At 46.6% G+C, this 23,598-nt stretch overlaps 1 protein-coding gene across 5 annotated transcripts in view; it reads left to right on the forward strand.

The window, feature by feature from the left end:
* VPS53 (VPS53 subunit of GARP complex) overlaps nucleotides 1–23,598 on the forward strand; it is a 188,095-nt gene that overhangs the window by 112,976 nt on the left and 51,521 nt on the right. For all 5 annotated transcript variants that reach the window (XM_030800063.1, XM_030800062.1, XM_030800064.1 and 2 more), the window contains 2 exons: nucleotides 7,884–7,985; nucleotides 16,444–16,538. In XM_030800063.1, the coding sequence (XP_030655923.1) occupies nucleotides 7,884–7,985; nucleotides 16,444–16,538 (197 nt within the window). The remainder of the gene's footprint in view (nucleotides 1–7,883; nucleotides 7,986–16,443; nucleotides 16,539–23,598) is intronic.

The raw sequence follows: 23,598 nt of genomic DNA on the forward strand, positions 1-23,598 counted from the left end.
CGAGCATAATGGCTCATGCCTAAAATCCCAGCGCTTTGGGAGGCCAAGGCGGGCGGATCTCTTATGGCCAGGAGTTCGAGACCAGCCTGGGCCATGAAGACCCTGTCTCTACAAAAAAATTTTAAAATGAGTGAGGCATGGTGGTGTGCACTTGCATTCTTAGCTACTCGGGAAGCTGAGGTGCAGGGGTCCCCTAAGTCCAGGAGTTCAAGACTGCAGTGAGCTGTGATTGCACCACTGCGCTTCATCCTGGGTGGAAGAGTGAGGCTCTGTTTCAAAAAAAAAAAGAAAAGAAGAAAAGAAAAAAGAGCTATACATGCCTATTAAAAACTCAAATAGAAAAAAATATTTTAAATAAACATCTCTTCTTAACTACTGTATATCCCTTCCCCTCGAGGTATCCACACTGTTTAATTCTTTGGGGTATATTTTTGACGCTTCTGCAAGCATGCTTGCACACATATATGCAGGCTTTTTGTTTTGTTTATGGAAAACAGAAAGTGTTGCCCATGTTTCTGAAGAGGATTTTATCGAGGGCCTTTCATCTGATCAGCGTTTAACCACTTATATTTTTCAAGCTTCCCTCTTTGTACAGGGCTTTGGAAAAGATGAGAAATTGAACCGGGAAGGCACTTAAGGTCTAGTAGGAGAAAGAAGTCTGTACATAACTGTCACAATAGAAGAAGTGGACATGGCAGTAGCAAGAGAGTGGCCCCAGAAATGGTGGACACCCAGTGTGCCTACCCCTGGGCTTGCAGTCTTGACTGTCAGCTGAAGCCCACCAGCCATCTCTTTAAGGACAAATTAGGAATTGGGCTGGAGTAAAGCATTTATGGAATGAGAAATGCAGAAATTGAGGAACTTTCCTCTCACAAGTGAAAACTTTCTCCTCTAGGGAAAGGAAGAGAGTCTTAAATTTCAGAGTTCTTTCTTTGATAATTCGATGTGTCCAGCTAGAGCCTCACACAGGGATTTGTGTAGGCAGATGAGATACGGATGTACTGCTGACTGAAGCCAGACTTTCCCTTCTTGACAGTGAATCAGACAGCCTGACTGTCCTGTGGCCTGAACTGTTTTGAAGGTGCTGGGAATCCCCTGTGATTTAATCAGTACGGATTAACTTGCTATATGAAGAATTTTGCTTCCCTGTATCGGCTTGAAATCAACTGTCATCATAGCAAAAAGAATGAATTCTTTCAAAATTGGAAATCATTCACTTCTTGGAAATTTTTGGCTTTATTTAGCAGCCTCAGAGTTGATGAAATATGTCATTTGAGTTACTGACAATCTAAACCCAAAGTTGTAATTTTCTGTGGCCTGTGACAGCTGCAAAGCAAGCCTGAGAAGCGTCATCTATGTGGCTCTTAGCACAGAAGGCTGCGTTATGCCAGTGATCGCACCCCACAAGGACTTGTTCTTTCATCTTAGCAAGTCAATCCAAGCAGTAATGTAGCCCTCTAACTGGCGGGAATGCATACCCACACCTTAGGGTTTTAGGACTTTTATCAACAGGGAGGAGGGTGGTATATGCGTCGTTGTAGACTGGGGAAGAAAGGAGCAGCTCCATGTGCCTTTCCACTTAGAAAGTGCAAAGTTGATGGGCCCTTTGCTTTTATTTCTTAGAAAGATCCCAAAGCGACAAAGTAGTTGGCATGAGGTTCCACTTATGGTTAATAGAAATTCTTTTGACAAGACTTTTAACCCTGTGTGCCCACGTTTTCTGTGAGCTGCTTTATTAAGAGAAGCACAACAGTTTTGCCTCATTTCGTAGCTCACCCTATTAATTACTGCTGAAAGCTTCCCCTTGCTGAGCCTTGCCCTCTGTGCCAGACAGCATGTTAAGCTGCTGTATATATTCAGTCATGCATTGCTTAACGGCAGGAATATGTTCTGAGAAATGCATCATTAGTTTCATCACTGTGCAAACCTCATAGAGTGTGCTTGCTATAACCTACTCCAGCTGTCCCCAACCTTTTTGGCACCAGGGACTGGTTTTGTGGAAGACAGTTTTTCCACAGGCGGGGGTGGGGGTGGGAGTGCAGGGGATGAGGGTAGGGGATGGTTTCGAGATGAAACTGTTCTACCTCAGATCATCAGGCATTGGCTTCTCAGAAGGAGTGTGCAACCTAGACCCCTCATATGAGCAGCTCACAACAGGGTTTGCCTATGAGACCTGACAGGAGGCGGAGCCCAGGCAGTCATGCTTACTCACGGCTGCTCACCTCGTGATATGCAGCCTGGTTGCTAACAGGCCATGGACTGTGGCCCAGGGGTTGGGGACCCCTGGCCTACTCCATCGTATGGCTCCAGTATAATCCAGTGGAACCACCTCGTACCGTGGCCCGTCATGGATGGAAACACGATGATGTGGCGCATAACTGTGTAGCTCACGCCTGCCACGCACACCTCATCCCATCCTCGTGGCAGCACGTAACTGTGTAGCTCACGCCTGCCACACACGCCTCATCCCATCCTCATGGCAGCACGTAACTGTGTAGCTCACGCCTGCCACACACGCCTCATCCCATCCTCGTGGCAGCACGTAACTGTGTAGCTCACGCCTGCCACGCACGCCTCATCCCATCCTCGTGGCAGCCATACGAGGTAGGTATTCCTGTCCCTTCACATTGCAGGTAGGAGAACTGAGGCTCCATAGATACGGAGCCTGTGCCCTTGCCACTACACGAGGGTGCCCCATCTCAGTTAAGGGCAGCATCAGCCGTGCAGTTGCTCAGACCAGAAAGTGAGTGTCCCTTCACTCCTTTCATTCCCTCACCCTCGTTCTCACTCTCTCAGCAAAGCCTCCTGGCTGTGCCTCCTAACTATGCCCCAAATCCGATGGACACTTTTTTCTATCGTCCATCACCAGCTTAGTCCGGTTCTCCATCAGCCCTTTCCTGGAACACTGTAGCAGCCCCTTAAACTGGTTTTGCTGCTGTCATTATAATCCATTCCCCCCTAGCAGTGGAATATTTTTAAAATCCAAATTAGATCACATCGCTTCGCTGTTGAAAACCACCAGCGACTGCCCAATTGCAGTGAGAAGAAAACCGACCCTTACCATGGCCCACAAAAGGCTGCGTGATGGGGCTCCCGCCACCCCTCTTACCCCAGGCCCCCGTCTTCCTTTCTGTCCCTGACTCACCAAGCGCTTTCCAGTGTCTCTACCGGGTCTCCCTGCTGAGAACACCTTTCCTTGGGTTTTGTCTGAGCAGTTCCTTCTTACTCAGCTCTGCTGTCATCTCCTCAGAGACCTTTTCTGACGACCCTGTGTGTAGAAGCACTTTCCCACCCTCATCCCCAGCTCATCCCACTCCCTGAGTTTTCTTCTCACCACTGCAGTGCCGCCTCTCTAATCCGTCTTCCTCACTTGCATCCCTGGTGTACCCAAGAGTGCCTAGAGCAGAGTGGATGCCCAGTACATCGTTGTTGAGTGAGTGGCAGACACATGCTGTTCTCGCCGCCCTCCACCCCTCATATATTTAACTCTGAGGCATCCTTCAGCTCTGGCTCAGACATCCTTTCTTTAGGGAAGTCTTCTGCGGCCCTCTGTTGCACGTTTCCATGACAGCTGCTTTTCCTTCATGGCCCTTCTCACTGTTTGTGTGACTGTTGGATTGAAGGCTCTCTCCCCCAGCAGACTCTAATCTCCATGAGGGCTGAGGCTGGCCTGTCTTTCTCACTGCTCTACTCCTGGGGCCCGGCATATCCTTTGTTGAGTGGATGAGAGGACGAATGAATCACTTTTCCTGTACTAATTTGGTCTACATGTGGAATGCATATGCCACAAATGAGTGAGCTAGGAGCTCCTTGATGTCCACAACTCCCCTCATTTCATCAGAATGTTAATAGAGGACGGGCATGGTGGCTCACGCCTATAATTCCAGCACTTTGGGAGGCTGAGACAGATGGATTTCTTCAGGTCAGGAGTTTGAGACCAGCCTGGGCAACATGGCAAAACCCCATCTCTACAAAAAATACAAAAATTAGGTGGGTGTGGTGATGTGCACCTGTATTCCCAGCTACTCAGGAGGCTGAGGTTGGCCCATGCTCACTCTACCCCAGAGAGTAACACTGAGCGAGTGGCCCGCACTCACCTGCCTCAGATGGTGACACTGAGCGAGTGGCCTGCGCTCACCTGCCTCAGATGGTGACACCGAGCGAGTGGCCTGCGCTCACTCTACCTCAGATAGTGACACTGAGCGAGTGGCCCATGCTCACTCTACCCCAGATAGTGACACTGAGCGAGTGGCCCGCACTCACCTGCCTCAGATGGTGACACTGAGCGAGTGGCCGGCGCTCACCTGCCTCAGATGGTGACACTGAGCGAGTGGCCCGCACTCACCTGCCTCAGATGGTGACACTGAGCGAGTGGCCCGCGCTCACCTGCCTCAGATGGTGACACTGAGCGAGTGGCCCGCACTCACTTGCCTCAGATGGTGACACTGAGCGAGTGGCCCGCGCTCACCTGCCTCAGATGGTGACACCGAGCGAGTGGCCCATGCTCACTCTACCCCAGATGGTGACACTGAGCGAGTGGCCCACGCTCACTCTACCCCAGATGGTGACACTGAGCGAGTGGCCCGCGCTCACCTGCCTCAGATGGTGACACCGAGCGAGTGGCCCGCGCTCACCTGCCTCAGATGGTGACACCGAGCGAGTGGCCCACGCTCACTCTACCCCAGATGGTGACACTGAGCGAGTGGCCCGCGCTCACCTGCCTCAGATGGTGACACCGAGCGAGTGGCCCGCGCTCACCTGCCTCAGATGGTGACACCGAGCGAGTGGCCCGCGCTCACCTGCCTCAGATGGTGACACCGAGCGAGTGGCCCGCGCTCACTTGCCTCAGATGGTGACACCGAGCGAGTGGCCCGCGCTCACATGCCTCAGATGGTGACACCGAGCGAGTGGCCCACGCTCACTCTACCCCAGATGGTGACACCGAGCGAGTGGCCTGCGCTCACCTGCCTCAGATGGTGACACTGAGCGAGTGGCCCGCGCTCACTTGCCTCAGATGGTGACACCGAGCGAGTGGCCCGCGCTCACATGCCTCAGATGGTGACACCGAGCGAGTGGCCCGCGCTCACTCTACCCCAGATGGTGACACCGAGCGAGTGGCCCACGCTCACTCTACCCCAGATGGTGACACCGAGCGAGTGGCCTGCGCTCACCTGCCTCAGATGGTGACACTGAGCGAGTGGCCCACGCTCACTTGCCTCAGATGGTGACACTGAGCGAGTGGCCCGCGCTCACCTGCCTCAGATGGTGACACCGAGCGAGTGGCCCGCGCTCGCCTGCCTCAGATGGTGACACCGAGCGAGTGGCCCGCGCTCACCTGCCTCAGATGGTGACACCGAGCGAGTGGCCCGCGCTCACCTGCCTCAGATGGTGACACCGAGCGAGTGGCCCGTGCTCACCTGCCTCAGATGGTGACACTGAGCGAGTGGCCTGTGCTCACCTGCCTCAGATGGTGCCTGCTTCTTCAGGGCTGGCTGTTAGGTTCGACTTCTTCCTACCCTCCCCGCTTTCTTGATGCTTTATGCCAGTGAGAGTAGAGCCCGAGAACATTCTCAGTCCACCTCACTGACATCTGCTGTTTGCCGTGATTTCCAATAACACATTATGTTTTAAAAACGAGGCCCACCTTTATGTAATTGTGAGGTGCTGTTATCAACCCAATAGACTTAGCAATAGATGAGGGGCATTTAGTTCAAAAACTCAAATTCTGTGTCTGTCACTGAATGATTTTGAACAAAGCTTTTAACTTCAGTTAGCTGACTTGGTTTTCACATCTACAAAGGACCAAAAGACTTAGAACCATAGTGACTCAGCTCAACAGCATAATCCCAGAGCCCACTGTGGAATCAGGACTCTAATGCTATTACCTAATTAAATTTTTTTATGGTTGTTGAAGATTAAGCTTGGTAGGTTCCCTTTCTTACTATTCCTCTCTCTCTAAAATATCAGCAGCCCTTAAGAAGACAACTCAAGCTTAGAAATATTGCTTTCTAAAAAGAGCTGTACATTTTTGAGGACTTTTTTCTCTCATGTTAGGTGAAGAAGCCAAAGTTTGGAGTGTGCAAATGTGAAATACTTGCTTGGGTGTTAGACCATATTGATTCTCACCAGGATACCACAGAAACCGTCATCTTACTGCTGATCACCTCGAGCTAATGCATCACCGCAGGCTTTGTCATGCACCGAGGCTGTATCTATCCACATCAATTGCATCCAAGTGTTTTGGCCAAAAAATAGGCAGTTTAAATGTCTGTAAGCAGAATTGTCTTAAACCAAAAACCAGACGCAGGTGTAGTGTTTTTGTGCAAGGTATTTATTTTATTTTGTTTTATTTTATTTTTGAGACGGAGTCTCGCTCTGTCACTCAGGCTGGAGTGCAGTGGTGCCATCTTGGCTCACTGCAACCTCCACTTCCCTGGTTCAAGTGATTCTTGTGCCTCAGCATCCCAAGTAGCTGGGATTACAGGCACCCGCCACCACGCTGCTAATTTTGGTATTTTTAGTAGAGACAGGCTTTCACCATGTTGGTCAGGCTGGTCTGGAACTCCTGACCTCAAGTGATCTGCCGCCTCAGCCTCTCAGAGTGCTGGGATTCCAGGCGTGAGCCACTGCACCCGGCCTTTGTGTAAGTTTTGGTTTTATTTTTGTTTGTAATAGCTTCAGATGGTGTCCTGGCACTTGGCAAAGTTATTCATGCTATAGTCCATCTGCTGTCCCTTTTGGCCTAGAGATTAATTCAGATCGACCCACTGGTATTGGCCAAAATATCAAGTACATTTAGAAACTCCCTCTCCGTTAACTTCTCATGTCCAGAGCCATGCCTTGCCCCCTTCCCTCATCCCCAGCACCAAGCAGTCCCTCTTTTCTGTTTGTCCAGTTGGACTCCTTTCTGCTAAAGCCTTCAGCTCCCAGGCATAAAGACCATCTCTAGGTGAAAACTGTAAAGGAATTCCGGAGAGCTGTCTTGATTCTGTAGTTGTACTGGAATTAACGCCATCAGTGACCCTTGTGTGTATCATGTGCTGCTTCTAGGGTTTCACATTTGATCCTCCAGATAGTCCTGTGACTACATCCTCATTCAGCAGATGAAGTTACTGAGGCTCAGAGAAGCTGGGTGATAGGGCCAGTGCCGCATGGTTGGAGCTACAGCTACCACGCCTCCTGCCTGCAGCCTTCCCACTGGCCCATGTTTCCACTCCGTGATGTATTTTGAAATAGTGGTCATATTTGGAAGCTGAGGAGCCGATTTTCTCAAGGAGATTTCTGTTGTGGTTGTTGTAATGGGGCTTACTTGGGAAGAGACATCTGTTAATGTAGAACACATGAGATTAGTTTTGTAGTTTGTTCTTACATTGAAATCCATCTGGCACTTTGATTCATTTCTATTTACTGAGGACCTGCTACATGCCAGGCACTGAGATAGGATGGGGAACAAGTCAGACGCAATCTCTGCCATCTTGGAGGCCAGAAGGGAAAAGACAAATAATGGGCAATTGCTATATTTTAATAAATGCCTGGGTAGGAGACATGTAGCTTGGTTTGGGAACACGTGTCAGGGACATCTGACCCAAACCTGACAGATGGGAAAGGCTTCCCAGCAGAACGGACTTCCAGTTTGAGGACTGAGGATGCGTGAGCGTTTTAGCCAGATTCGAGTTGGGGCGGGGTGGTCAGGGAGGTTGCAGGAAGATGGAAAAGCAGGGTGAAGGCCTAGAGGTAGGAGTGTGGTCTGGGTTGCCTCAGTTCTTCTTTATCAGATAGAGTGCATGACCTAGCTATTGGAGACACCTGGAAAAAGCAGATCAATGGGGAAAGCTATTGAATATGCTCAGAAAACACCTCTCTTTCTCATGTCTACCTAACAGAAAAAGCTTGAGTCTCCACCCCCATCTACCAATCCCTTCCTGGAAGATGAGCCAACACCAGAGATGGAGGAACTGGCAACGGAGAAAGGAGATTTAGATCAAGTAAGTCTGGTTTGCGTCACCACGGGTAACCTACCCAATGTGTGTTTCTGAAAATGGGTCTGCTTGCGCCAGATATGATCCTTTGGCTATTGGCCACATTCAGAGATGACAGCTGTTGTGGTCTTTACAGAAGGCCTTTATCTGAAAGTGCATTTAGAAAACTCTGTGAAAGGGCAGACTTCTCTGCCCCACATCTCTGCTCCTGAAGAGCCCCACCTCCAGGACACACACAAGCTTCATTAGCCACTGTGGTGGGGCCAGAAGACTTCTGCTCTGCCTCATTCAGCATCTCCTGAACTTGTCAGCTCAGTTTTCGGTTTGACTGTCATCTGGTGCAGTGATGATGTGAGAGGCTGAACAATCCCCGGGAAGCCAGCAGCACCCTCGGCTAGGAGAGGCCTCCATGCAGTGTAAGCTGATCACTTTAGGTCTGGAAGCCATTGGGGAGGCCTGGAAGTATCAAGGTGGCCAGTGGCATATTTGGAGAGTTACTTTTCAGAGCACACTAACACTTTAATTTCCTTTGGATTTTTCTGTCCAAGTCTAAATTTCCTCTCCCTTCATCCTACAGAATGGTGTTTTTGGTTAACTGCCATGTTATGACAAGGGAGGTAGAGCAATAAATCTGAACGTTTCCCTTCTAGATTAGTGATCCCTCTTTTTAATTGTCTACACTTGGCTGCTGGAGGATTATTTTATGGTATTGTTTTGCTCCAGACACCACCAAAAGGGAGGCTGGCTGGGAGGACCAGCTCTGGGAAACCTGTAGCCATGTACTTGCATTCATTCATTCCCAGCACCCTGAGGGCAGGAGCCAAGAGAGCAGAGCTTCCAGGAGCAGTTCTGAAATGATGCAATCAAATGTGTCTGGTCGCTTGATTAAATGATTGTAATAGAATGGATACTCACACTTTTATAGTCCTTTGCACTTTTAAATTCTTTTACATGCTTTATGTTATCTTCACAATTCCTGCCTCTTGCTTTATAGGTGATGAAACTGCAGCTCAGAGAGGTTAAGTGGTTGGCCCAGGGTTGCACAGCTTGGAAGTGGAGGAGCTTAAACTGGAAGCCAGGTCTCAATGTCAGAAACTAGAATTCCTTTCCCAGTGCTATTTTGTTGATAGGCTCATGTCTCATTGAAGAGTAGAGGACATAGAACTGAATCTCAGGAATAGAAGTAAATGAACAAAACTGATGGGACATCTTGAGGAGGCTCCATCCCGGAGATGTATGTATAGGATTAGATGCAATTGATTTAAAGCCATCATAGTATTGACTGGCATGGAAGAAAACAAACAGTTTCTTGTAACTAATTAAATGCAGTTCTCAGTTGCATTTTGGGAGCAGGGACTAGGGTGGAAAGAAGGCTCTGGGCGTAGAGCCCGTTCTTCTGGAATGTCCTCCACCCACACGGGGCCACCTCTGCCCTGTGAGCATGCTTTGCGCAGGAGAGCCATTTGCAGAGCCCTGATGTCTCATGAATGCTAGTGGCTGCCATGGTCATGTCCAAAGTTGTGCAGCTAAACACTCAGATGCTTGCAATGTTGCCAGGAAAAGCTATTCTTTTCGCTAGTCATGTCTGGAGGTTATTAAATTGGATTAAGATAGAGAGGCCCCATTCCCTACAAAATCAGTTTTGCCAGGTAAAATGTAATTTTCCTTTTTCTTGGAACTTTTTCCTCCTATGAAATCTTGAAGTTACTGTTGTAAGGACCAAGACCTGCTCATTCTAAGAACACAGAACACTGACACCTGACCAGTACATGGGGTAAAGCAGAGTCAGGTGCTGGGAAAATGCTGGACTCTTGTCGGCCATTAACTAACTGACCATGTGACCTTCAGTAGGTTATTCTCTCTTTAGACTTCCCTAGCTTGTCTTTAGTGAGAGCTAATGGTTTTCAAACTATATTCCTTGGTGCCCCATCAGATGTCGTTGTGGAAGTTAGGAGGAGTCCAGGGACCTAGATCCCTGCGATCACAGCAGTTTTTTTTTTTTTTTTTTTTGAGACGGAGTCTCACTCTGTCTGTCACCCAGGCTGGAGTGCAGTGGCGCGATCTCAGCTCACTGCAAGCTCCGCCTCCCGGGTTCACACCATTCTCCTGCCTCAGCCTCTCTGAGTAGCTGGGACTACAGGCGCCCGCCACCACGCCCGGCTAATTTTTTTAGTAGAGACGGGGTTTCACCGTGGTCTCGATCTCCTGACCTCGTGATCCGCCCGCCTCGGCCTCCCAAAGTGCTGGGATTACAAGCATGAGCCACCGTGCCCGGCCCAGAGCAGTTTTATTGCAAGTCATTTTGTATTGTGTGCTTTCAGATAAAAATTTTTTTTGAACCAGGGGTTTTACGTCATTAAAAAAAAAAATGGCCGGGCATGGTGGCTCACGTCTGTAATCCCAGCACTTTGGGAGGCTGAGGCAGGCCGATCACCTGAGGTCAGGAGTTCAAGACCAGCCTGACCAACATGGTGAAACCATACTAAAAATACAAAATTAGCCGGGCGAGGTGGCGCATGCCTGTAATCCCAGCTACTCAGGAGGCTGAGGCAGGAGAATCGTGTGAACCCGGGAGGCAGAGGTTACAGTGAGCCGAGATCACGCCACTGCACTCTAGCCTGGGCGACAGAGTGAGACTCTGTCTCAAAAGAACAACTAAACCCCCTGATCTAGCTGATCTACCCACCATTTCATGGACTATTACTCATTAGTAATAAAACTTACATGCCAGTGACTAATGCCTCCACCCACGCCATCCCTGACCTCCTGCTACCTCACCAGCCCTGGCCTTGCTGGTGGCTGATGAGGTGGGTGCCCCAGGGTCTCCCTCTTCCCAGAGTGGGGTGCACAAGAGCAGACCCCTTGGGGTAGGGGAGGGACCCCACCAGATGTTAGTGGCGAAATCAGCCAGAGGTGGTTGGAGGGAAGGTCTCTGCCGGCTCCGTGGGTGACCTAACCCATTTCATGGCTGCAGTCAGTAGCCATGTGGCTCTCAAGGTAAGGGTCACACCCTGCTCACTACTGCAGTTTACGCCGGGCTGCTGAGAAGAGAGAGGGAAACTGAAAAAAGATATTTCGTTTACAAGAGGGCCTGAGCAATCAGTTTCCAAGATAGTCCCAATGCTAAAAATTGACATCTGAAAGGGGCCTGAGGGACACTGAAAGTATAACATAAAGGAGAAGAAATAAGGAATGTCCCTTCTGGTGATCCGAGCAGTTCGACTTAATCTGTTTACATTGGGTAGTAATGAAAGGAAGTGGGACCAGCTGCAGACCTCCTCACTGTGACAACAGTAACCTTTTATTATTCCACCAAACTCCAGGAGGAAATAGCTTAAACATCTGCAGCTTTTGGACAGAATTCACACACTCAGAACCCGGCCCAAACACTACTGCTAAATGACTTAGTGTAGTGTTTAAGCTGAGAATCAATCCTTTGGGCAGTTGCCTGGTGCAAAGGGAAACGCCAGTTAGCCAAAATTCCAGCACCTACTATCTAAACTGAGCACGTTCATAACGTAGCCATAGGCAGGAGGCAGCCCTGCAGGAAAAAAATAAGAAAAAAGGAAACTTCAGGCAATCTCTCCCATTATTCCTCTCTTGCTTCAGTTCACTAGAAATGCTGCAAGAGGACCCGGGTGCTGTGGTGGCAGGGTCAAGGGTCCCTCCTCACTGCAGAAGAGTGCTGTTGGTTGGGGAGGACAGGGCAGAGCAGCGTCATCTGCAGATAGAGGTGGAACCCTGGCACTGCCTGGTTGTGCAGCTTTCTCAGTGTCCTGTGGGGACTCATCAAGGGCAGGGCCTGTGGCAGACAGAACAAGATGAGTTCGTTGGAATTATATAGCCATTTTCTTTACTCACTTAGAATCTGTATTTTATACTTAACAGATGAGCTCTTCAAACTTATTCCAACATAGTCGCTTTCAAATCATAGTCACTTTTGTGCATACATAAAAAGGAAACTATAAGCAAAATAAATATATTTCTAAAACTTCTTCACATGCAGGCCCACATCTTCTGAACCACTTTTTTAAAAACTATATTTTGAAATAATTATGGGCTCAAATTATAAACCTAGTACATGGAGGTACAGTGTACCGATCTGCCAGCCTCCTCCAGGGGACAGCTAACATAGTAGAGTCCATCATCAAACCACGAAATTGATCCAGATCCCTTCTCATCTCCCAGCCTCCTCCAGGGGGACACTAGAGTGCATCATCAAACCAGGAACTTGATCCAGACCCCTCTCATCTCCCAGCTTCCTCCAGGGGGACACTAGAGTCTATCATCAAACCAGGAACTTGATCCAGACCCTTTCCCATCTCCCAGCCTCCTCCAGGGGACAGCTAACATAGCAGAGTCCATCATCAAACCAGGAACTTGATCCAGACCCTTTCCCATCTCCCAGCCTCCTCCAGGGGACAGCTAACATAGCAGAGTCCATCATCAAACCAGGAACTTGATCCAGACCCCTCTCATCTCCCAGCTTCCTCCAGGGGGACACTAGAGTGCATCATCAAACCAGGAACTTGATCCAGACCCCTCTCATCTCCCAGCTTCCTCCAGGGGGACACTAGAGTGCATCATCAAACCAGGAATTTGATCCAGACCCTTTCCCATCTCCCAGCTTCCTCCAGGGGACAGCTAACATAGCAGAGTCCATCATCAAACCAGGAAATTGATCCAGACCCTTTCCCATCTCCCAGCTTCCTCCAGGGGGACACTAGAGTGCATCATCAAACCAGGAAATTGATCCAGACCCCTTTTTCGCTGAGGCAGGAGTGCCTTTGCCTCCCACACAGTGTTGCCCTCCAGCCCATGTGGTGTTGACGATGTGCCATTCTTTTTTTTTTTTTTTTGAGACGGAGTCTTGCCCTGTTGCCCAGGCTGGAGTACAGTGGCGCGATCTCGGCTCACTGCAAGCTCCGCCCGCTGGGTTCACGCCATTCTCCTGCCTCAGCCTCCCAAGTAGCTGGGAATACAGGCACCCACCACTACGCCCAGCTAATTTTTTGTATATTTAGTAGAGACGGGGTTTCACTGTGTTAGCCAGGATGGTCTCAATATCCTGACCTCGTGATCCACCCACCTCAGCCTCCCAAAGTGCTGGGATTACAGGCGTGAGCCACCACGCCCGGCCTGATGTGCCATTCTTAAGATGGCTCCATTGCGGTCTCTGGAAGTTTCCACCAGGCCACTGTACCCATTTTCCAAGTTTTTTGTCATTGTCCTTTACTTTTTTCTTTTTAAAATAATGTCAAACTAAGAGAAAAGTTACAAGGAGCTCCTAAATATCTTTCTTCTGGATTCAGCAATTGTTAACATTTTGCTATATAACTTTATTATTTCCTCCCCACTCCCCCCGGACCTTTAGAACAATTTGTAAGTTGTAGACATAATGTCCTTTACCCCTAAATATTTTAGTATTGTATTTCTTAAGAAGAAGGGCATTCACTTCTATTACCATAGATCAAAATCAGAAAATTTAACATCAATACAGTAACATATAATATATAGGCTTTTAAAGAATTTCATAATGTAGCCATTTTAAAGTGATAAAATATTGTCAGTAGTTGGGAAAGTACATATAAATTAGTAAGTCAGTAAAGCTGAATACAAAATAGACATGTTCAAAATAAAAAAAAAGCAAAATATACATGTTGATTTTTTAAATGATAACATTCTGTATTATGTAAATTCACATGTATAATTACCGGAAGTTATCCTGCAGAATGTGAATATTTTCTTCAAAAGAAGAAAAAAAAAAGAATAGCCATAATACTTATCATTATTATTTAATTAATAAAAAGATACCTGTTTGTAGTAGCCATGTTTTCCAAATCTAAATCCATAATATCTAGTCCTATAGAGTTAGACAAATTAAATCACATTTTTCTATTCACTTAAGTCATCTTATTAAATCAATAATAAAAGATAGATACTGACTTGGAAAAAACAGGACAAATGGGTGAGGACACCCCTCACAATCCTCATCCTCCATCATAGGTTCTTCATCTTAAACTAATGGAAGTGCAGAAAAACTCCCAGGACATCTATGCACTCAAGTGGAATTCTAGATCCGGCAGGTTCAAGCTCAATCAGCCAGGCTTGTGTGGCTGTGGGCTGAGTCCAAGGCCTGGGTTTGGCAGTGGCTTCCAGATGATAAGAGTAAAAACAGTGCAGATTGTATTTATTCTTAGGAAGGACCAAAGTTTCTAGAAACCTTGCCAAAAAATGAAAGACATGGAACTCCTGGAAGGTAAAAAGGAAGAGGGTTAAGTACAAGATTGAGTGGGTGTGTCTAAAGTGGACATTTAATTTTTGTTGATCATTTTTTACAAATCAGTTTTTACAGATGTTTTTAACCATTGCAATGTGTTATTTAAAAAAATGTTTTTAAAAGACCAGAAATAGGTAGTTACCATTTCTGTCATTAGGGCTTATCTCTTCCAGTATTTATTAAAATATATAAGCAGTTCAAGAGGGTAGATCTTATATTAAGTATTCTTTTTTTTCCTTTTTGAAACGGAGTCTCACTCTGTTGCCAGGCTGGAGTGCAGTGGTGCAATCTCGGCTCACTGCCACCTCCACCTCCTGGGTTCAAGCAATTTCTCTACCTCAGCGTCTCGAGTAGCTGGGACTACCGGCGCACACCACCACACCCGGCTAATTTTTGTATTTTTTTAGTAGAGACAGGGTTTCACCATATTGGCCATGCTGGTTTTGAACTCCTGACCTCGTGATCCGCCCGCCTTGGCCTCCCAAAGTGCTAGGATTACAGGTGTGAGCCACCGCGCCCAGCAAGCATTCTTACCACAAGTAATAATAATCATAACAACAGGGATGGGAGGGAGCTTGGGGAGGTGGTGGATACACTTACTGCCTTGATGGTGGTGAGGGCTTCGTGGGTATATACTTATCCTCAAACGCATCAAGATGTATACATTAAATATGTAGGGCTTGTAAAATGTCAATCATACCTCAATAAAGTGGGTTTTTAAAAAATAAGATATGAGTAGTTCAATTTAACGAGTATGTTGTGGGTGCCAATTTACATACAAATTATGTTCTAATATCAACCCCAGCAAGGAGTGTTTGGCTCAGGGTCATTTTGTAGACATTTGGCAATAGACAGAATTCACATTTGTTAGGAATAGAAGTAATATGTAGGAAAATCTTCGCTTGTTTTTTAGATATTTGGAAAGGAATTAAGTGGCAAATATAGTTTTAAAATACTTGCCTGTCATGTGACTTCTTTATCAGTGGCTTCCAAGTAACAGCCTAGGAACCAGTGCTCATCTAGTGTTGCAGTGGCCTAAAGCAAAAAATAAAGACAGTATAGTCTGTCTGCCTGCCTACGTGTCTCTCTATCTATCTATCTATCTGATGTAAGGTTACCAGCTGTCTTTCTTAGAAAGTACTGCCTATATGCTGCTATTTTATTCTTATAAACTTTGAGGGTATAAAATACAATTTTCTGGCTGGGCGCCGTGCCTCCTGCCTATAAGCCCAGCACTTTGGGAGGTAGAGGTGGGTGGATCACTTGAGGCCAGGAGTTCGAGAGCAGCCTGGCCAACGTGGCGAAGCCCCACCTCTACTTAAAATACAAAAATTAGCTCAGCGTGGTGGCGCGTGCCTATAGTCCCAGCTACTTAGGAGGCTGAGACACAAGAATCACTTGAGTCTGGGAGGCGCAGGTTGCAGTGAGCTGAGATGGCGCCACTGCACTTTAGCCTGGGTGACAGAGGGAGACTCTGTCTCAAAAAGCAAACAAAAAAGAAACCCTTTATTTTTTTTTTTTAGGAACTTGTGGTAAGAATAGAAAGTAGAAAAATAAAGTTAACAACCCTCTATTGGTTCTCCATCCTTTTTTTTCTTACATTTTCTTACTGATGGAATTCAAAAAATTCTGGGAACCATTGCAGGAAAATAATGGTATAATAGAAAGAGTTCTAGTTTAAGAAAAGCAGACTTCTACATATGTGTTGGGGCAGGTTAGAGAACCTCTGAGTCCTCATTTCTTGAGGTATAAAATAGTAGTACTGATACCTACATGAAGGATTATTGTGAGGAGCAGGTGACATATTAGTTGGTATCAAAGTGCTATCAAAAATTGGACTGTGTGAAAGCACTTTTTAAATTCTAAAGCACTGTACAAATACAAGGTGCTGTTATTAGCCGGGATTTAAATTCTGGAAAACACCAGTCGGATAGATGATGACGAGCTTCCAGGTTCAAAACACATATGTTATCCAGGCAGCAGTATGTCTTTCACCATCCAGAGCAAGTGAGTGGTGCTAACCTAGCTGGTGTTTTGTTCACCTGCCGGGGTGACTGGTGAAGCCGTCGTATTGGGTTACATTGAGTACTTAGGAGTGAACTTTGAAATGACGTTTTTAAAAAAATTCTTGAACATTTGCAAAGATCACTCAAGTATAGGGTTTATTTTTCTTTGTTTTTACAGCCAAAGAAGCCGAAAGCGCCAGACAATCCATTTCATGGCATTGTTTCCAAGTGTTTTGAGCCGCATCTCTACGTGTATATCGAATCCCAAGACAAGTGAGTGAGCTACATGCGCTGTTTTCTGCCTGCATTTCTCGCCCTTCTGGTCATGACTGGGTCTTAGAAGCACATAGCTCCTTCCGGGGCTGAAAGACGGATGTGGCATGCCTGTGACCCTCCCTAGAAACCCATTAGGGATATTTTTACATCTTTTGAATGTTATCGTTAATTGTGTCTATAAATCTCAGCGCCCGAGTTTGCCCCTAATAAGGTCCCCAGTGGATCCCTACATTGGGACCCCTTCCCATGTGGGTGTTGAGCCCTGACATATGTCAGCCCACAAAGCTTTACAGTGTCAGGCACTGGGTATTGGAAGAAAGCCTAATCTCTAATGTATATGTTTTCAAGTATAATTTGACCTTTTATTTTGAAATAATTTAGACTTATAAAAAAGTTACAAAAATAGGACAAAAAATTTTCACATGCCCTCCTCAGAGAATGTTAACATCTTACATAACAACCACAGTTACCAAAATCGAGAAGGTAATACTGTCCCATTAATGTCCCTTTTTCTGGTCCAGGACCCAATAATCATGCATTTCGTTGTCGCATCTCTTTGATCTTGGTCTCCTTTAATCTTGAGTAGTTCCTCATCTTTTTATTCCCTCCCCTCCCCTCCCCTCCTTTTTTGAGACAGGGTCTCACGTTGTCCCCTACGCTGGAGTGTAGTGGTGAGATTATGACTTACTGCATCCTCCATCTCCTGGGCTCAAGCAATCCTCCCACTGCAGTCTCCCAAGTAGCTGGGACCACAGGCACACGCCACCCCGCCCGGTTAATTTTTCTATTTTTAGTACAGATGCTGTCTCCCTGTGTTGCCCAGACTGGTCTAGAACTTCTGGGCTCAAATGATCCACCCACTTCAGCCTCCCAAAGTGCTGGAATTACAGGCATGAGCCACCTCGCCCAGCCATTCCTCATGTTTTCTTTGTCTTTCACGACCTCAGTGTGTACTGGCCAGGTATTTTGTACAATGTCCTCAGTTTCTGTTTGTTTTTTCTTGATGAAATCAATTTTGGGCAAGAATACCATAAAAGTGGCATTGTATCCCCAGTGCATTGTGTCAAGAGGCACATCACATTGATTTGTCCCATTACTGGGGACTTTGATTACTTGCTTTAGGTGGTACCTGCCAACTATCTTCACTGTGAAGTTACTGTTTTTCTCCTGGTAATTAATAAATTTCCTATGGGATGATACTTTGTAAATATCCTGCTCTCATCAAACTTTTGCCCACTCATTTTGCATCCCTTGGTGATTGATTCCTGACTGAAGCATTGTTTCTATGGCATTCGCCAAATGTCGATTGTCTATTTTCATCACTTCTTCTACATTTACGAATTGGAGTTCTACTATATGGAAGAATTTTCCCTCTCCCCCATTTGTTTATATATCAGTATGAACTCATGGATTCTGATTTTATTTTATGGATCATCTATATAATACAGTATATGCTTTTCACGTGGCCAGGTACAGTGGGTCATACATGTAATCCCAGCACTTTGGGAGGCCAAGGTAGGAGGAGCTCTTGAGCCCAGGATTCAAGACCAGCCTGGGCAACATGGTGAAACCTCATCTTTATAAATAATTTTTTTTTAATTAGTCAGGTGTGGTGGTGCACACGTGTAGTCCCAGCTACTCGAGAGGCTGAGGTGGGAAAATCACTGGAGCCCAGGAGGCGGAGGCTGCAATTAGCCGTTACTGTGCCACCCAGCTTGATGACAGAGACTTTGTATCAAAAAAAAAAAAAAGCAAACAAAATATAGTATATGCTCTTCACAAACTTTTAGCCTCCAAAGATTTTTATAAAGCATCTCACTGCGGCCAGGTTTCTTCCCTCCCACCCTGTTTTTAAAAAAATCCCAAAGACTTCCAAACTAACAGCTGCAGACTGTGTTTGTGCTCCAGTGTCTGTTATGTGTGTGATGGGGCATTAGAAAAGGAGGAAGACTCCTCCTCATCCCTGAGTCCTTGTCCACAGCCAAGCCCTTCCATGTTGGAAGGCAGGTTTTGGAAAGGTCAAGATGATTGTGACAAGATGACTGGAGACAGACTGGCCTGGGCTCCCAGAGGAAGCCTCGTAGTCTAAAGAACGCACTTGGAAGGGACCAGAAGGTGGCTCCCATGGGGAGAGCAACAGCAGCTACGGGAATGTTCTGAGGGAATTTCTTCAGGAACGCATTGAGGTTCTGATGGAAGTTCTCTGGAAACACATTGGATTCTGAGGGAGCTTCTCTGGGAACGCATTAGGTACTGAGGGAAGTTAGTTGTCTGGGAACACATTAGGTCCTGAGGGAGGTTCCCTGGGAATGCACTGAGATTGTGAGGGAGGTTCTCTGGAAACACACTGAGGTTCTGAGGGAGGTTCTCGTAACACATTAGGTTCTGAGGTAATTTCTCTGGGAATGCATTAAATTCTGAGGGAGGATCTCTGGCAACGCATTAGGTTCTGAGGGAGGTTCTCTGGGAACAAATTACGTGCTTAGAAAGGTTCTCTGGTAATGCACTGAGGTTCTGAGGGAGGTTCTCTGGGACCGCATTAGGTCCTGAGGGAGGTTTCCTGGTAACACACTGAGATTCTGTTGGGGGTTCTCTGGGAACGCATTAGGTTCGGAGGGAGGTTCTCTCGGAAAGCATTAGGTCTGAGGGTGGTTCTTTGGGAACACATTAGGTTCTGAGGGACGTTCTCTGGGAACGCTTTAGGTTCTGTGGGAGGTTCTCTGCGAACGTATTAGGTCCTGAGCGAGGTTTCTGGGAACGCATTGAAGTGCTGAGGGAGGTTCTCTGCTAACTCATTGAGGTTCTGAGGGAGATTCTCTAGGAACACATTGAGGTTCTGAGGTAGGTTCTCTGGGAACTCATTGAGTTCTGACAGTGGTTCTCTGGGAAAGCATTAGGTTCTGAGGGAGGTTCTCTGGGAACGCTTAGGTTCTCTGGGAGGTCTCTGGGAAAGCATTAGGTCTGAGCAAGGTTTCTGGGAAGCTGAGGTCTGAGGAGGTTCTCTAGGAACGCATTGAGGTTCTGAGGGAGGTTCCCTGGAACACATTAGATCCTGAGGGAATTTCTGTGGGAATGCATTAGGTTCTGAGGGAAGTTCTCTGGGAATGCATTAGGTTCTGAGGGAGGTTCTCTGGGAACGTATTAGGTTTTTAGGGAGGCTCTCTGGGGTTTCATTTACGCATTTACGTCTGATTGCACTCCCCCCCTCCCCTTGTTTTTAATGCTTTTATCATGGGTGAGCACATTCTTAGTTTCAAACATGTTTCTTAAACCGTAACATTAAGAGAATGTTTCAGTTAGAAACTCCACATGGAGCTGTATTATTCACCCATTTGATTTTATGGACTGCTTCTATGCTTTTCATGCCCGATTACAAAGTACTTCATATTAAAATCTCAGAAAATGAACTTGCCCAGTAGCTTCTCCATCATCAAACGGAAGTCTCCCCATCAGCCCCCCACCAAAAAGTTGCCTTGCCATCATTTGCCTTGCAAAGACCCAATGGTGCCCTTGCTCTCCGCTCAGTGGGCACGTGTCCAGCAGGCACACAGAGGTACAGTGGGGACTTCCGCCTCTTTGTCCTTGAGAGCACCCTGTCTTCTACATTCACAGTTTGCCTCCAGGAAGTTACTAAGACACCCCTGAGGAGCAGGAAAAAGGATTCGTTATTTGCCTATTAGAGTCACAGGTCTTTGAGCAACCTCCCTGGATGACTATTTTCAGCCAAAGCCCCATCTTCTCTTAACCCAAATTTTTAGTTTTAAAAGGCTTAAAAGTTACTGGGTCCAGGGTTTATTTTTATTTATTTATTTCTGAGATGGGGTCTCAGTGTCAGCTAAGATGGAGTACAGAGGCGTGATCAGGACTCACTGTAGCCTCAGCCTCCTGGGTTTCAGCAATCTTTCCTTCTCAGCCTCTCAAGTAGCTGAGACTACAGGCACACACTACCACACCTGGCTAATTTTTGTATTTTTTGTAGAGACGCAGTTTTGCCATGTTGCCCAGGCTGGTCTCGAACTCCTGGGCTTAAGAGATCTGCCCACCTCCACCTCCCAAAGTGCTGGGATTACAGGCATGAGCCACCGCACCCAGCCAAGGCCCAGGGTTTAAAGCACATGTCTGAGGTAGCCACATCCTTTCCCAAAACCTACCTGGTCTAAAGGGTCATTTTTCTGAGTTATTGTAATTCTGGCATCCACTCTTTTCACATGGCCTTGATTTATACAAAGTATACTGATTGTTCATGATACTTTGGGCAAGGAGCCAGGCTTCCCTTCTTTGGGGACTCTCCATTTTCCTATGAAAAATGAAGTGCTGGCCACTTATCCTGCTGTTTGGCCTCAGCAGGAAGTTTCCGCAGCACTAAGAAAGGAGCAGAAACTGCGCAGGCTATGCTGCTGTTCCTCCAGAATAAACACTATAACTCGAAGTAGAAAATAGAGTTCAGAGAACTCCATTTCCTTATCTGTCAAGAGAGATAATCAGACAAAATAATGCCCAAAGCACTCGTTATAAACCATTTTAAAGTCATAGGTCCTTTTTAAGAACCCAATGGAAAGCATAGACACTCTTGTCAAAAAAAATCCATATCATGCACACACTATTTTGAGTGTAATTTCAAGAAGTTCTAGGAACTGCTTCTTCCCTTCAGTCAAAGAATCCTGAGGCGGGAGAAGGAACTCAGGCGGGGACTGGTTTTGTGCACGTTACTACTTTTGCTGTAGCTCTGACTCAGAAAGTACGAGACCATTCACAACTTCCCAGATGACAGAGATGCAGCACGGTGTGGTGGAAAGAGCGTGGGCCTGATCCCAGACAGACCCGGATGTGAGGCTTTGTGCTTGCTAGGCTGGGACCTCGACATGCTCCGAGCGCCTCTACACTGTGAGGATCATAAGGCCGACCTCACGGACTTTGTGGCGAGGAGGAGAAGAGGTGGCATTTTCACCTTCAGCACACAGTAAATGGTGCTCAGGAACTGCCTGCCCTGCCATCCCTCTCATCTTATTCAGAACTCCTATGTGGGTGGGTGGCCTTGTCAGTGTGGCCATATTTCTCTTGAGCCTGGCATGGGGTCCACCCTCTCATCTCCCCAGCCTCCCCTCTGCCCAGGGAAAGTTCTGGCAGCACCTTGGCTTTTGGCACTACCCCAGCCAAAAGCCAAGTAGCAGTAGGAGGACTGCAGAGCCAGTACGCAGGGAGGAGGCAGGAAGTGGGGATGGCCCCTAGCAGGTTGGGCTAAGCCGTCCTTACAGTCTTTAAATGGCTTTCTCAATTTTTATTTATGTTCACAGAGGAGGTTAGTCTGTCTTCTACCCTTGGGATGTAGTGATTTCCTCTGGCTGACTCTTGCAAAAGAGATTTCTACATAGGCACTTTCTTCACCCTATTCTGTGGCATTCTCCATCAGGGAAGTTACTGGCGACTCCATATCTGCCCATTCTCCTGAGTTCCCTCTAATAACTTTTGTTAGAATAGAACCCATGCTTTTCTAGAGCCTAGCGTCTGTCTGTAAACTAATTACCATTGTTGTTTATTTTGAATTAGTTTCAAGCTTACAGAAGAATTATAAGAATTATACATAGAGCCCTTGTACTTGTATAGCCTTCATCCAGATTCCTTATTAATAGGTATCTCCCCCCCACACATAATGCACAGACACTACATGCTTTTTCCTTTTCTTTTTTCTTTTCTCTTTTCTTTCTTTCTTTTTCTTTTTCTCTCTTTCCCTTTCTCTTCCCCCTCCCCTCCCCTCCCTTCCTCTCCCTTCCCCTCCTCCTACTTCAGCCTCTAGAGTAACTGAGACTACAGGCACATGCCACCACATCAGTCTAATTTTTGTTTTTTTGTAGAGACAGGGTCTCACCATGTTGCTTGGGCTGGTCTCAAACTCCTGGGCTCAAGCGATCTGCCGGCCTCAGCCTCCCAAAGTGTTGAGATTACAGGCGTGAACCACTGTGCCCAACCTGTACTTTTTTCCTGAACCTTTGAATTCTCAAGTTGCAGACAAGATGCCCCACTACTCCTCAATACTTCAATATATATTTCTTAGAAACAAGGTTTCTACATAACCACAGTACAACTATCCACATCAGGAAATTAACGTTGATACAACATTACTGCTTAATCCTTGCCCCCTCGCATAACCACAGTACAGCTATCAACATCAGGGAATTCACATTGATACAGTATTACTGCTTCATCCATGGTCTCCTCCTCACATGTCAGCGGCTGTCCCAATCTGCTGGTTTGTTTGCCTGTTTGAATAGCTCTATGATCACAAGTTGTTAGTTTATTTCTTTGAATAGCTCTCGGATCGCAGGTTGTTTGTTTATTTGTTTAAATAGCTCTAGGATCACAGGTTGCATTTAGTTGTCATGTCTCTTTGGTCTCCTTCAACCCAGAAGACTAATTTCTTTGTCTTTCATGACCTTGACATTTTTGAAGACTATTGGCCGATTACTTTCTGGAATTTCCCTCAGTTTGGGTTTGTCTGATGTTTCCTCATTATTTATGATTTATACAGAAGTGGTCCTATGTTCCTAGGAATTCATATCAGGAGGCACAGAATGCCAGTTTATCCCAAAACTTGTGATGTTCTTTTTTTTTTTTGAGACAGAGTCGTTTTACTCTATTCCCCAGGCTGGAGTGCAGTGGTGCAATCTCCACTCACTGCAACCTCCACCTCCTGGGCTCAAGCAATTCTCCTGCCTCAGCCTCCTGAGTAGCTGGAATTACAGGTACCCCCCACTGCGCCCAGCTAATTTTTGTATTTTTTTTTTTTTTACTAGAGACAGGGTTTTGCCATGTTGGTCAGGATGGTCTTGAACTCCTGACTTGATGGTCTTGAACTCCTGAACTTCCGCCCGCTTGGCCTCCCAAAGTGCTGGGATTACAGGCGTGAGCTACCATGCCCAGCCTATGATGTTCGTTTTTATTACTTGGTGTAGATGTTGTCTCTACCGGGTATCTCTATTAATAAGTGTTGGGAGAAACCTTGAAACTTTATCAATATCCTTTTCCTCATCTTTCACTTATTGTGTAATTCATTACTAAG

Source organism: Nomascus leucogenys, chromosome 19 (assembly GCF_006542625.1).
Source record: "Nomascus leucogenys isolate Asia chromosome 19, Asia_NLE_v1, whole genome shotgun sequence".
Classification (NCBI taxonomy): Eukaryota; Metazoa; Chordata; class Mammalia; order Primates; family Hylobatidae; genus Nomascus; species Nomascus leucogenys.